General features: G+C 39.1%; 1 protein-coding gene across 18 annotated transcripts in view; it reads left to right on the forward strand.

Moving 5' to 3' along the window:
- The window catches only part of LOC142344696 (cell adhesion molecule DSCAM-like), a 117,733-nt gene that overhangs the window by 6,318 nt on the left and 95,273 nt on the right, over positions 1–16,142 (forward strand). For 16 of the 18 annotated variants that reach the window (XM_075396541.1, XM_075396546.1, XM_075396553.1 and 13 more), the window contains exons 2-4: positions 966–1,278; positions 1,740–1,938; positions 7,369–7,518. In XM_075396541.1, coding sequence (XP_075252656.1) covers positions 985–1,278; positions 1,740–1,938; positions 7,369–7,518 — 643 coding nt within the window. In that variant the 5' untranslated portion in view covers positions 966–984. Of the gene's footprint in view, positions 1–351; positions 406–965; positions 1,279–1,739; positions 1,939–7,368; positions 7,519–16,142 lie in introns of all 18 variants that reach the window. The other 2 variants (XM_075396542.1, XM_075396543.1) reach the window with 1 other exon arrangement.

Here is a 16,142-nt window from a genome sequence, read left to right on the forward strand (position 1 = left end):
GTCGGGAAGGATTCTGTCTAGCTCACAATGTGTGTGTGTATTATACACTCTCACTAAGTCAGACTTATGTTGACAAAGCAGGATAAGCTATTCCATAAGTTATTGCTTTTTTGTTCACTCCTGTTGATTCTTTGTCTTCTTCATAATTATCCCCCTTTTGTTTCCCCCTTGCTGTTACTAGTTATTATAAAATAACAAACTATCCATTACTAGTTTAAGAAGCGGCTTGTGTTTGTGTGATGTTAGAAAAAATGACAGCAACATGACATTTTGTCGCACGGTCAATTTTGTTTATCACTCTTGTTCTTTCAAGTAGTTTGCTCTTTTATTACACAACTTTATTTTGATTAGATCTGACCAATGGATCGCCAAAAACAGCACTTCTAATTTTCACAAACTAACCAGGTAAGTGTTGAAGTCATAAATCAAACTAATCTCTCTAAAACTGTAGATTTTGTGAAGTTTGTTTACCAATTTGCTTTTGCAAACATTTAAAATCAGACTTTCTCTTAATGTCATTTGGAGTAGACTTGAAATTTAAAAGCTAAAAAATATCATCTTTAAAACGAAGATGCTCTTTTAAATTGGTAGTTACATAGGTCAAAATTAAATGAAGTGGACTGCATTAAAAGCCATTTAAAAAAAATTAAAAGCAATCACAAATAGAGATGGCGATCGAGACTCATTTTTTGACTCACAAGAACAGATAAATTTTGTATAGAAGATGGCCGCAAATTTTACTTGATTCTTTAAAAAAAAACAAGTGAAAGAGCTAATAAATAAATATATGTCCAGCCTTTTCCCTCAATGAATATTAAAGGGGGCTGAATGAATAGTGGTAAATTATAAAATTTCAAAGAACTGAAGAAGTTTTCGTATAATTTACTTCAACTCTAATTTTGGTATATCGAAGTAAATAGAAAGCAAAGGAGCAAATTGCAAATATAATCTTTTCCCTGTTTTAGAGGCAAAAATTCTTCAAAAATGACGAGAAACTGTTACGCAACATTTATGTTGACATTCTTCCTTCAACTTATTTTTTACATCAACAAATCTGAAGCCGACCAATCACCTTCAGGAGGGCGTAAAAACCATGACACAACATATGACATAACAGAAGGTGGCTATCCGATGTCGGAAGTTTCCAACGGTGGCAATAGCAGACACTACATGAGCAGTATGGCTCCCGAGATCATAAGCGAGCCGCAGTCTGAAATCATTTATCAGGCATCGAAAGGAACAATGTTGGAGTGTATGACCAAACTCACTCACACACAGGTTAAATCTTGAATCGATTTTATTGCAGCAGCAAATTTGCAAAGCTTATATTTCTACTGGCCTTATTTTTCACAATTAGCATATTTGGGGGATCATATTTGGGGAAATGCTCAAAATTTTTGGTTCAAAGCTAAAAAAAACGGGTTGAATGTATTTTTTAATTTCTGATAGCCGTTTATAATATAGCTACATTCTAGCGTCCACCTTCAATTTAATTTGGAAATTAACGTCTACTAATTTTCTTGTTATGTCGGTAACTAATTTTTCATTTCTTTTGAAAATTGTTTGGGCACCGACCGGTTATGAAATGATGACCTTCTTAGTCCATTATAACGATGAAAAGAGTATTGCTCGACTCGGATAGAAACTGAACCAATTTTTGACATATAACTTCAAGCTAAAATTGAACTCATGTAATGAACTTCAAGATAACCCCTTGTGATCCGTGCATATTTTTCCAGCTAACTTGGCGACTTGGAGATGGTTTCACTCAAGTTGATGACGTCACTAATCTACGCTCCATACTGCCGAACTCCAGTTTGCAGATTTTGCCGTTTGAAGACAGTCAGTACACGCCCAGTTTGCACAACACTACCTACCACTGTGTGGCCATGAACCCATTCGGATCAGTGATCAGCTCTCCGATCCACATCGTACCATGTTAGTTATAACTAACGATACCTCAAACCAATCTACTCATCCATATAAATGTCATTCATATGATAAGCAGCTGTTACATACCATGGTTGAGGTCCCACACCGAAAGTCGATATGTCCAGATCGTCCCAGACGGAAAGTGTCTGTCCAGACTTTCGTTCGTTTTCCGTGATTCCAGACTATGTAAATTTGAACGCATGACACCCCCGTCGTGCGTTCATCTGGGTCTGGACATATGGACTTTCCGTCTGGGACCTCAACCTGGGCAATCAGTAGCTCCAAAACTGGGAGAAGATAGAGCTTTCTTCTCAGCTTTCATGGTTCATTGAACTTGTCACTTTTTAAAATAAAAATACTATTCTAGCTTACACTTGCAACTGAACAATTTCATTGTTTTACAGTCTTTTTATGTCCATCTCTGGTTATTAGTTCAATTTGTTTGTCAAGTGTGCTTTCGGTGACGTTTATTTGCCGCTTGGTAGGCAATTCATCAGAATCTCTGCATTTTTTGTCAATGTTACTCACTTAATTAGTCGGTTTGTGCAGCTTTACTAGCTGATTAAAAAGCTTAATAGTAGATTGTTACTTTCATATGACTGTGTGATCAACAGCGGTGGTCCATTCTCAAAAGACTCACTTCTAGCTTTTATGTAAATTAGATTTTGAAAAGTTTTCATGGCTCGAGTAACTTCTTGTGTATATTGAGCTTAAAACGCTAATTTTCAATTCATAGATTACGCTAACAATCTTCAAAAGTTGCTCATACATTGTTAGGACGTCTGGCTCTTAGCTATTTGATGTGATTTAGCAACTGTGTGTTAATTTGTTGTTTTTTCTACCGTGACATTTGTTTTGCCGCTAATTATCATTTGATTGTATTCTGTATGATTATAACAGTAAAAAATAGATTGCAAAAAGACGCAAGGCCGATTGAGGTTAAAATTTTAATTAAGTTGAGCATTGAACTAGTTAAGTGCTCTGATTATGATTGGAAAAAAATAATTACAATACTTTCTGTATAAAAAATTTTTAACGTGCTATGAAATTGAGTTGCTGAATTGATGGATTCTTAAACCTGAAAATTGAGTAGTTTTTTTTTTCAATAAAATTTACACACCTTGGTTACCATCTGTTTCGTGGAGTGCAAGTGGAGTGTAGTTTATTTTGGGTCTACGGGGGCTAACCGAAGTGCTTATCAGTTCCCCGGTGAGATCGTACCTATTCTTTGTCCAAGTTTTTGGGGTGTTCTCTCCCCCCCCCCAAAGTTTTCTGGGGCGGTTTGCCTGTGAAAACAACTGAAACTATTCCCCGACGCCCATTTTTATGCAATTCTCAAGATGACAAAAAACAAAAAAGCGAAACCTAATGCGCATATCAGTCTATTAGATTTTCCCTGCGGATCCTGTCAGAAAAATTGTGATAGCTTTTGTGTACAGTGTTCAAACTGCAAAACGTGGTTTCATGATTCGTGCTCAAATTTACCAAACAGCATTTTGGCAGTTTTGGGAAAAATTAAGGGCATAAGTTGGTCTTGTGAAAATTGCGAGCAAAAAGGTCAACTTCCAGTAACAAAAGCCGATATTGATTCTTTGTCGGATAATATTCATTCACTTAATACACAAATTCAACAAGAATTGTCTGAAATCAGAAATGATATTTACCAATTGAAACAAAACTCTTGCGAAGCTAAAATTGAGCAGCTTCAAAATGAAATCAAAGACTTAAAGAGCAGCGTGGGTTCTCTGAAGCAAAATAGCCAACCAAAACCTCAATATAATCAACAATCGGAAAACCACATGAGCGACAAATTAATAATTTTTGGAATACAGGAGAATCAAGACCAGATTTCGAGAATTGAAGCAATGAATACAGACAAAAAACAAGTAGTATCTATTTTCGAACAAATAATGGGACTGAAAGATGTCGTAATTCATGACTGCTTCAGATTAGGGAAACTCGTTAACGAGAAGAACAGGCCTGTTGTAGTGAAAATTGATAATGCGTGGACTTTCAGAACGATCTTCTTATCTGTTTCAAAGTTAAAAGGTTCGGGATTTGTCATAAAAAAATTTCTCTCCGTTGAGGACTACAAAAAGGAAAAAACACTATATCAGCGGAAGACAAATCTGATAAACAATTTTGGCTACGAAAAACACAGTTTCTCCATTAAAGGTCAAGAGTTATTTTATAAGGGAAAAGTTATCGCTGAAAATTTTAACCCGAATAGTATGCAGTCCTCTACAGATCAAAACGTCCATACGTCCTGACTACCAGCCATCAAAATCTCGTCCTTAAACTGTAGATCCTTGCTGAATATTAATCGAAGAATTAGCCTTGATATTCATCTCAAAGTTCATAAACCCGATATTATCTGTCTGAGTGAAACGTGGTTTGATTCGAGAGTTGATGACACATGTGTCTTCATTTCAAACTTTTATAGCGTAGTTAGTAGAATTGATCGATGTAATGGTAGCCATGGAGGAGTTGTTATTGGTATGAAAACAGAAATTAATGTTCACAGTGAAACAATCCAAGCTAAATCTCCTGTTGACTTTGCAACTTCGGCTCTCTTTTGCAATTTAGAGCAGGCAATAATTGTTATAAATGTTTACAATCCACCTCATGAATCGCCTTATCGCTTAGAAGTAAAATTGTTTGATACTTACTTACACGAAATTATTAGTTCGGCTCATGAAAAAGTTCTTAAAAACAATTTAGATCTCATCAATGTGCTCATAGTAGGTGATGTAAACCTTCCTGGAATTGATTGGAGTCTCCTGAGCAGTAATAATGCCTATGAAAAAACATTTTGCCAGGTTTTTCGGAAATACGGATTTTGCTCTCTCATAGAGGACAAAAACGTTAAAAATGATTGCTTTCTTGCGGTTTTCCCTGACACTATTTCTTTTGCTCATATCCATGCAACGTTTTCCGATCACCCAATGATTAGCGCTGAAGTAAATTTTTCTAGCAGCCAGGTTGAGAAATCAAAATCACTTTATTCTTTCCGAAAAGCGAATCTTCCCAAAATTGCTGAAAGATTCAGTTACTTTGATGCCTCAGCTGGAGATATAAACCACACACTTCAACATTTTTATGATGAAATCAACTTTTGCTGTATGGCTTTTATTCCTCGGAAAACGAGAAGGCGAAGGGAAGCTCCTTACTACTTTTCGTCTCATTCCATTCACGCAGAAAATGTTCTAAATACAGCTCGACGACGTCAAAAAGATAAGAACATAATTGAAAGGCTTGAAAAGAATTTAGCTGATTCACTTGAACTAGATAAGACAGTATATCTGAACTCTTTCGCAGGTTTAACTCTGACAGAAGTTTTTCAAAATCTTAAGAGCTTTCGTCGTATTCCTGATCTGCCCACTAAGATGAAGTTTGCTGGAAACAGTATTTCTGGACCGTTGAAAATTGCCAATGCTTTCAATCAACATTTTGCATCTGTTTTCAGAGAGGATACGAGCCCTCTTTCAGTGCCACTCGCTTCAGCAGACCCCACAATTTGTCTAGAAGATATATATTTCACTAACAGTGAAGTAAAATCAATGATCTTTAGTTGTCATTCGGGTTCTGAGTCCTACGATAAATTGCAGCCAATCTTATTGAAAACGTTTTCACCTGCCATTGTCCCAGTTGTTACTGAGATATTTAACAAAATTATAATTCAGCAAGAATTTCCAAAGAGCTGGAAGAAAGCAATAATTAAACCCCTGCATAAAAAAGAGTCGAGAATTGACATAGAAAATTACAGACCAGTGTCAATGTTGTGCGCGCTCTCCCTAATTTTCGAGAAATTACTGTATAGAAAATTTAGGGATCGTTTATGGAAAAATTTAGACAATCGCCAGCACGGTTTCAGGACCAAGCATTCTACTATCACTCAAATGATCCAGTATTGTGAAAAAATTTTTCGTTGTTTGAATGCTAAAGAGTCTGCTTTAAGCGTTTATCTCGATATTGCAAAAGCGTTCGATACAATTAATCACAATGCAATTTTGTTGAAGCTTACGCATTTTGGTTTTGATAACCAATTTCTCAAGTTTTTTGCAGATTATTTGTCAAATAGAACGCAGTGCGTGTTTGTTAAAGATGATTATTCGTCAGAGTTAGCTGTTACGAGTGGTGGTCCACAGGGTTCAGTGTTTGCGGTTTTTATGTTTGCTGTGTACATTAATGACCTTCCATCTCTAATGGAGAACAGCACATATCTTTTCGCCGATGACACAAAAATTATTGGAAGTCAAATGAATTTATTTTCACTACAAAATGATTTAAACAAAGCAATTAAATGGTCAAAAGAAAACAGAATGCAATTCAACAATGCAAAGTTTGAAGCTATATGTTTTGATGTAAAAAAGTTAGATCAGTGTAGTGTCCACTTGTATGCAGACGATACAGAAATTACATGCAAATCTTCGGTGAATGATCTTGGTGTAGTAATTACTAATAACTTGAAATGGGACAGTCATATCAATCAGCGGCTGTCAAAGGCACAACAAAAGCTTTTTTTCTTGAAGAGAAACGTTCCCTTTTCTACAAATACGAAAGTAAAAGTAAGTTTATACAAAAGTTACATTTTATCAATTCTCCTGTACGCGTCAAATGTATGGTTCTCGAATTGGCCAAATTGCAGAAAACTCGAAAAGATGCAAAGACGAGCGCTCAAGTGGGCTTTGAATAAGAAATTTTTTACAGATAGTGACTACAATCAGAGCCTCATTTACAACAATTTGTTGCCGATCAGTTTTCTTTTGGTTCGAAATGATCTTCTTATGCTGAACAAAATTTACAACTGTGATACTGCCCTTAAGTTTGATGATTATTGGAAAGTTTTCAAGGGACCACGCAGTAACCGTTCTGCAGCAAAACAATTTTTGAAGACCAATTTTAATTGGACGAAATCAGTCAAATTCGAAGAGTATTTTGTCTTGAGAGTTGTGAAATATGCAAATGTTCTCTCTCAGCGAAATGACATCTCAACTTTTGACTGGACATGTCCAACAGTGTTATTTCGGAAACAGCTGAACTCGCTGTTGAAATTAAAGGCTTTGAACTTTAAATACTATCAGTATCCTGTTAATTGGTCCTGTTTCTAATTAGTTAACAAAGTGATTCCCGCATCGCGGGTACCAAGTCAATTTAATAATAATAATAATAATAATAATTGAAATAGAAAAAAAATCGATAGTATCTGTCTGCAAAAAAAACTCTTTGATGCAATTTGTGAAGATCAATTCAACTTAATTGATTGTAAGCCAGAATCGGATTAAATTTCAGTAGTTGAAGAAAGGATATGAGAAAAACCCCACCGAAAATCAATTTTAGTTACTAAAGCATGTTTCTCTGTAATAATGATAACTTTAATTGTTCATGTATTGCATTTAACTAGGCTGCATTTGATTAACATGTTGTGATTTTCAGTATTCGGCTCAAGTGTGAACGACTGGGCTCTGGAGGTGGACTCTGTGACGACACAATTGGGCTCATCGGCTCTGTTCACGTGTCGTGTGCCTGAACACGTGCAACCTTACGTTGACATTGTAGATTGGTTGCACGACTTGGATCACAACGGTATGAATTTTAAATTATAACTAAAAACCAGTCATTAACTAGTATAACAACCCGGTAGGTATTAAAAAAAACGAACGTTTGAATTGCGAATGCGGGATTCGAAATTGGGTTGTTTTAGTTTTTTTTTTTTTGTTGAAATTAACAACTTCAATTTAATTGATCTTACCTTGTTTTCTGTGCTCTATCTTTTTCTTTGGAAAATCGACAAAGTAAGTTTTCAGAATATTGAATTAAACTGAATAGGTTATTTATAAAAGCTTGTTGAGAAAAAGCTCAACTAACTGGATTGTAAGCAGAAAAGTATCAAGTGTCGTTTGGGCGAAGGAACATGGCCAACGGAACAAATTCTCAATTAGCTCTTGAAACACGCAAAAGCTAAATAAATTGCGTGCCAAATTGTGTTATCAATAATAAATACACTATGGTCCAGTGGCACGAAAGTAAAACAAAGCTTGAGCGGAAAGGCGCTATAAGATTAATAGATTAATAGCTGGAACATTATACTGCCTAAGGAATAATAATGGGGTAGGGCTGTTACATCACCCCGCTTAGGAAGGACATGTCCTCATGTCCCACTATTCTGTCTCCGAACCCGATGAGGACGATGAGCTCGAAGAACGCGAGCGAGGCTTCCTTTTTATTTTCTTGTTTTGTGGATTATGATTTCCCCGAAGTAATTGAGAACGCAGGGAGCGGAATTCGTTTTGGAGACCTCTGAGGTGACGACAGGTCGTTGAACAGGACTCAGAGGCAGACATAGTGTCCGTATTCACCCCTGCATTGCGGACCTTAGAGGATTTTGGCTTTTTAGGTTGTTTTTTCTCCAGCGTAACAACCTTCGCGGAGAGCAGACGATTTGCCGTCCGAGAATCATCTAGCATTTGATTCAGCTCGGAAATGCGAGCTTTTAGTTTGTCGATCTCATTGGTAGCCTGGTAAAGGTCACGCTCGTGAGCCTCACGAGATCGACGAAGTCGAATAAGTTGATCTCGAAGGTCGCGATTTTCAGCCGAGTTGTCAACAGGGATAGCGACTAGATCCGCAGGATCCAGCAGAGGCCTTCGCCTTGCATTGTAAGGATCCTGAAGGCGAACTTTCCCATTGCGGTAAAATTCAACAACCCGCAACACGGCATGCAAATTTGCTGAATACACCAAACCGTTGAGGCGTAAGGGACCGTTGCGAGGTGGACCCATAGCCTGGCGTGAATTGCTTCCTTCGAGCGGGCTGCTTCTCGAACCCGAAGCTGCTGTTGCAGAAGCAGTCTGAACGACTGGAATGTTTTTGGAAGGCGGACAAAAGATGATTGTCATTTCATCCGAAGAAGCAGATGAGCAGACATCCGTGTGCGGCTGAGGATCCCGATTTTGCGAGAGGTTTTGACGGAACTCAAGCGACTGATCACTTGCCCAGTTGCCAGTTATTCCTGTATCTGCTTGAGAGTCCATACTATCGTCCAGCAACGGAATTGCAGGCGAAGAAGCACCTGAAAGAAGATCTGTGTCCAGAAGAATATCAGGGCCTGGAGAAGCAGGCATAGTGTTGATTGACTCTGAGCTTGTCGACATCTAAAACAAGCAATGTCAATCATTTGTGTACAGAAGTGCATCAGGGCTGCTAGTGATTGATGAACGAAAAGAAAAAAAAATTTTGAATGAAGCAAAAGACAAAAATCAGAAAGCGGCAGTTTTTTTTTTTTTTCTAAGACAGAACACTATAGGCGATAAAGAGTCAACCTGTGCTTAAATTTTTGTTGTGTAGCGGGCAGAATTTAATTGTGCTGACGGATAAATTGAATCAACTATTACAGTGCGATTATCAGGGTTCCCATCAGTTTCATTGACAAGTTGGTCATGATTGACTGGCGCAGATGCGTGTATATTATTTATGTGATTTTGAAGCATCTGCGTAAAAGGCGCAAGGGGGTTAAGAAGCCGGAAAACTGTCCAGAAAGGAACTCCATGAGAAAGGAGCCTAAGCGCAAATACAAGTTTCAATATATAGATAAAGAGCCCTAGAAGCGCTAAAGTTGTTAGCATAATTACAGTGCACCTCTCGGCGTAGTACCAACCACCACTCGCAACAGATTGCAAATCAATCAAATATTTCCAAGCCGCCAAATTTTCTAGTTCTTCGGAAACGCTTGGATTAAAATGCATTAAACCAGGATGAGAATATTGGCTGCGAGGACCAAGATATACTTCTCGTCCCGAAATTGTTCGGCGCGAGTATTTTAGAACCCGAGCCTTTGCGCTCTGCCTCAAGTTCTGATAAGAAAAGAGACCAGCGGTGTGTAATGAAGGTAAGTTATCACTAAAATCTAGATGGCTGAAAACACTTAGAGATTCGGGCGTACGTGCGACCGAATAATCATCTCCATAGTGCATCCAGATGCCTTCAGACGTGCGGTACATGTAAGGTGCTATGGGATCACAAGCAGTCAAAGTATAGTTTGGATACACAACTTGTGTTATCGGATTCATGAAACGAATTTGCGTATCATTGCCCAAAAGAACAGGAACTTCCTCTGTGCAGTAGGGGAAGTCTGCAATTCGAGCTTCGACTTTAACACATTTGTGGACGTAAAGAACAGCTGCCGCTTTTTCAGCATGTATGCCTAACATGGAACCGGATCCGAGGAAGAGATTAGGATTGTCCAAGTTTGACGCTAAAGAAATGAGTCCATTTAAGATCATCTGACGCGTATTGCAAATTTCATTTTTGATGAAATTTACAATTCGTTGACGCGAAAGATGCGCGTTGACATGCACAAACTCAATTTTTGTCCCATAGACTAAGTTTGGAATTGCATCTGTGTTGTAATCTATTTCCGGAAGTTGCTCCGTTATAGGTTCAATGACAGAGTAAACACCAGAGTAGGTTGTTGGTCGGACCTTATATGAGCAAACACTAACAGTTGTGTTCAGAAGTTCTATATAAAAGACGCGGGAATCATCCCTGGAAGCAGTTTTTCCACTCAAATACATTGAATCAGCAGAAGAGATCTGAACGCCAGGATGCTCCGGAGAGAACTCAAATATTGATTTAATCTCACACTGACCGTAGAAATGCGGTAAATAGGTGATTGAGTCATGCTGAAAGTCAGAACCTGGAAAACTGCAGGACGTGGATCTTTCATTGGGATCTGTCAAGATTAAGGACCATGGAGAGCTGGTTTTGTCCAAAGTTGCGACTACTTTGCCGATGGTTAATTTTGCGTTTATAACACCAGATGCGTGAATTTTCGATCCACCTGGGGTAATCCAATCCACAGGCCAGGTGAAGTAAATTCCAGCTTTCTTGCCACCACGCATGAAAGAGTACGAATAGTCAAATACCTTGAAATTGCCAGGTTTGTATGGTCTACCATCAAACAAAAGATCCCCCTCAGTCATTTTAAAATTTTCATCTGCAAAACCTGGAAGTTTGAAATTGCGACCACTCCAAATTGCTCTGCAAACCCAAGTTTCTAATGCATAGAAAGTAGGCACTAGGCGAGAATACTCTTTTAAATACACAGAATCATCAAATCGGGCAGAATGCGCTAATCCGGTAACAGCGTAAGAAGCTTGAAACATGCAAAAACTCATTTCAATATCAACTTCGGGCGCATGAAGAACCAAACCACCAAAAGTAATGTTTTTGGTGCTTAATTTATCAGGCGTACACTGTTCACTCGGAAGAAGCGAGTAAATTTTTGTTGTGAGAACTTCCTCGATGTCATAGCCTACAAGTGTAGAGAAACTGCAATCTACTAGGCAAGTGAACAACAGCAACACTTGCTGCACAAAGAGCATCTAAACAAATCACTCAACATCACTGTCTGAATCAAAATAAGCTAAACGGAAAAATCCTGGATGCCGTGCATGATCAGCAACAGCTCTACGCGGTCGTTGAGGAACTGTTGTGGAACCTGAACCACTTTGATTTTCTGACAAAAAAACTGGCGGTGACGGAATGGCGGAACTTGTAGGGTTAGTAGTGTTTTGTAACCTATCAGAGGTAGAAGCCTGTCTTTCAGATAAATCAACCAACACAAGATCATCGTCTTCAGGGACGATGGGTTGAGGACTTGGTCTTACAGTTTGGTTGGAACGATTTCTGCGCAACCGCTGGTCTGATGGTGTAAAAGGTTTAATGCGATCGTAATGAGCAATCTGTTGTTTTTGAGTTTTGACGTCTTGTAGAACAAAATTAATTTGGTTAATAACCTTTTTCACGCAATGAGGTCCAGACCAGAAGCTCTTTAATTTAGGAGTTTGACCCTGTGAGCACACTGGTGAATGAAGAAGCACCAGGTCTCCTTCCTTATACGAAGGACCATGCTTCTTTTTGTCAAAGATAGCTTTTTGTCGGCGCATTTCCCATCCGTTTTTCTGAATTACGGACTCGAAAATGGTGGAAGATTCAACTAAACGTTGAAAAACATAATCCCGATGACCAACAATTGGAGTGGGCAATGTTGGATATAGCATATCAACAGGCATGCGCATTTCTTTCCCAAAAACTAATCGGAAAGGCGATTGACCTGTCGACTCATGAACTGCAGAACGATAGGCCATCATGAAAGATTGAAGATGAACAGACCAAACTTCATGCCGTTCTGCGCAGTACTTTGCCAACCCATCTTCCAAAGTGCGATTTATGCGTTCCACTTTTGCATTTCCTTGCGGGTGGTAAGGAGTAGATCTTGAGCTGGTTAACTGCAGCTTATTGCACATATCTGCGAAAAGGCGCGATGTGAACTGCGAACCGTTGTCACTGTGAATATATTCAGGTACACCAAATCGTGTGACCCATTGATCTAAGAAAGTGCTACAGATTGTCTCAGCCTTGATGTTCTGTAGGGGTGCAGCCTCGAACCAGCGAGTAAAATGGTCTCCAATCATTAGGATGTATTTATAAAATTTCTCATTCAACCGACTTTCTGGGAGAGGGCCAAGGATATCAACTGACACGCAAAGAAAAGGTTCATAGAATGCCCAGAGCTGCATTTCTTGCTGATGTGATTGTTTGGGATTCTTTCGTTTTTGACAAGTTGCACAACCTGAGATCCAGGAGTCCACATCATTTTTCAATCCTGGCCAGTAAAATCGCTGACGTACCCGATCAAGAGTTTTCTTATTGCCTAAATGTCCTGAAGCAGGTGAATCATGCAACTGAAGAAGAACTTTTTGAACCTGGTTAAGTGGAACGCAACACTGATGGAAAAGTGTAGATCCATCCAGTTGTTGAAATAGCCGGTACAAAACACCATCAATAATTTTCAATGTCTCGAATTGCTGCCAGTAACACTGCAAAGCAGATGGTCTACCAAACATTAAGGATCGAGGTGGTTTCTCACCTGTTCGACACCATGATTTGACTACAGACAGAGTTTTATCCTGATCTTGCGTTTCTGAAAAGTGCGGAGACGAAGAAACAGATGTGACAGAAGTAGCAGATAAATTCAAAGGTGGTAATCTGGAAAGAGCATCAGCATTTGCAATAGTTTTTCCAGGCCGATGGACAATTTCAAAATTGAACATACTTAATTTTTCTAGCCAACGCGCTACTATTGCATCAGGCTCTTTGAACGAATAGAGCCAAACGAGGGCGCGATGGTCAGTAATTATCTGAAATTTTTGCCCAAGAAGAAATTCTTTGAAGTATGATGTGAAGAACACCACAGCAAAGAGTTCACGTTTCGTAGCCGAGTAGTTTCTTTGACCTTTTTGCAGCACTTTGCTAGCATATGCAATAACCTTTTCACCATTTTTCTGTTTTTGAGATAGCACTGCGCCAATTCCAGTAAGCGATGCGTCAGTACAGAGAACGAATTGATCCTTTTCATTTGGAAAACCTAAGATTGGAGCGGATACTAGCGCTGTTTTCAATTTCTCGAAAGCTTTTTGGCAGTCTGCTGTCCAATGGAACGTTGTTGTTTTATTCATCAATTGGTACAGAGGGTTCGCAATCAAACCAAAATTGAGAACAAACTTTCTATAGAAGCCAACAAGGCCCATGAACGATCTTAACTGACGAATAGTTTGTGGAACTGGGTATTTCTCCACAGCTGCTATTTTAGCAGGATCAGTGTGTATCCCGTCAGCAGAGACTACATGACCCAGAAATACTAACTTCGTTTGGAATAAGGAACATTTGGCAGGTGAAATTTTCAAATTTGCTTCCCGTATGCGTTGGAACACAAGTTGAAGACGATGTATGTGTTCCTCGAAAGAACGACCAAAGACTATAATATCATCCAGATAAACCAGGACAATTTCATATGTCAACCCTGATAAAACAATTTCCATTAGTCTTTGAAATGCTCCAGGGGCATTGCAAAGACCCATTGGCATCCGTTTCCACTGATACAGTCCAAACGGCGTAATGAAAGAAGTAAGGTGTCGATCTTCTTCATCAATCTCCATTTGATGAAATCCACTGCAAAGGTCGAGGCTAGAGAAGAAAATGCTTCCCTCGAGATTATTTAGAATATCTGATATGCGCGGAAGAGGCCACGATGTTTTGACTGTTTGGGCATTTAGTTTCCGATAGTCAATAACAAGACGATATGACCCGTCAAGTTTCGGAACTAACACGGTTGGAGCTGCCCACTCGGAATGAGTAGGAGATATGAGATCTTTTTCTTGGAGTTTGGTTATCTTATCCTTGAGATCTTTTCTTTTAGAAGGATTCATTGATCTGTATGGCACTCAGCTAGGCTGGGCGTCATCTTTCAACTGAATACGCAGTTTATGCAAATTACATGAGCCTAGATCCCATTTGTCGGTAGCAAACACGTCTGCAAACTGCTTGAGTAGACTAAAAGCGTCCTTTTGTTGTTTTTTAGTGAGAGTGCTGAACTTTGATTTAAACAACTGCATCAAAGTTTCAGCTGAATTGATGTCAACAGCATTGAAACCAACAGTTTGAAGGACAGTCTCGTTGTAGGGTAAGATTTGCGCAATAGTTTGCGAAGGATATAAAGTTACGGAATTACAAGTAGGGTTAAGTACTCTTAGCCAAAATTCATTTTGAGAAACTGTTACAAGAGACGAGGCCACTAAAAGGGAGTTTAAACTGGTGAAACCTACGTGGGGCTCAACCAAACCCACAGTCGCGTCAGACGAAGTACGCGAACTGCTTGAAGAAAACTTATGCGCATGATGTGACTTTAGATTACATTTTACGAGTGCTTCACTTCGAGGTGGAATAAGGAAACGCGAAGTTACAGAACAAAGCGAAGTCTCAGTTGTCGGAGAATTATCCTCAAACCACTGAGACAACGGACTGATACATTCCAGTACTGCGTCACCTACATCTAATAAACCCCGAGAGAAGTCTACTGCACATTTTTGTTTGTGTAGGAGATCAAAACCGACCACACAAGGAACACTGAGGTGGGCACAAATGTAAAATTTGAAAGAAAACATGGGACCATTTTTAAACCAACGACATGGAAGCAAGCACATACCCTTAAATTGAAGCATAGAGCCATTTATGGCGGATGCTTGGATATCAGATGCTTCCAATGTAAGCGAAGGGCTAAAGTTGCTGAACTTGCCAAAAACATCGGCACGAATTACACTAATTGAAGCACCTGAATCAATCAGGGCAGGCAGTATATTATCGGCGATTATTATTTTGGAAAGAAGCGACTGTATGCCAAAAATACGCTTGTTTTGTGCCATGGGTTATTAAAAATGGAGAACAAACTCTTTCAAGGTGGACTATGGCGATAGAAGAAGCTATCGGTTAGAGTATGGTTTTGACTCTGGGCAATTACGTCGCTGATGTTGAGAAGAACCACAGTTCCAACAATTTTTGCAATTATTTTTAGTATGACCTTTACGATTACAACCATAACAAATAGTTGGTCCGGTGAACCTGACTTTTCTTTCATTACTGATTGAACGACTGTGTGAATTGTCAAGAAACGTTTTTCGCGGAGAGGAAGATTGACGACGTTCTCCGTGTTGCGATGGGCTACGAGAGAAAGTAGGTGACTTGCGTTTGTTAAACGGAGACAATCTGTAAGGAGAGTTGCTCCTGCGACCCGATTTTTTGTTCATCGGACGAGAACGTGGTTGGTAACTAACTTGTCCGGCCATGAGTTTATCAACTTTACGCGAAAGTGCTTCAATGGAACTCACAGAAGTAGATGAAGGCGCAGTCTCATTTGCATTTGCTTCAAGACGGTAAATTGCGTCGAAGTGGAGTGCTGATTCTAAGGCCGCGTTAATGTCAGCCGGCTTGTTCTTTCTTAACTCTACCCTTACATGAATATTGTGAAGGCCATCAATGAAAGATTGAAGCACAATATGGTCTCTGATTGCCTGCGTGTCTTGGGGATAAGCCTTATTAGCTAGAAGTTTGAGCTCAGCTAAAAATTCACTTACTTTTTCGGACTCGCCTTGAATACGTTTTGCAAGGGATGACCGAAAAAATTCAGGAGGTTCCTGATATTGGCGCAAAAATTGCTTTTTAAGCTCTGAATAATCATTTTTTGTTGCGTCATCTAATGACTGATAAAATTCGATAGCACTGCCTCGTAAGCGCAAGGGAAAAATAGTATGACGCTTATCAATGTAAACCTGTTGACCAGCGCTGTCGTGTTGCGGAGTTCCATCACTATTGAA

The sequence above is a fragment of the Convolutriloba macropyga genome, chromosome 8 (genome assembly GCF_964194025.1).
Source record: "Convolutriloba macropyga chromosome 8, txConMacr16.3, whole genome shotgun sequence".
NCBI lineage: Eukaryota > Metazoa > Xenacoelomorpha > Acoela > Convolutidae > Convolutriloba > Convolutriloba macropyga.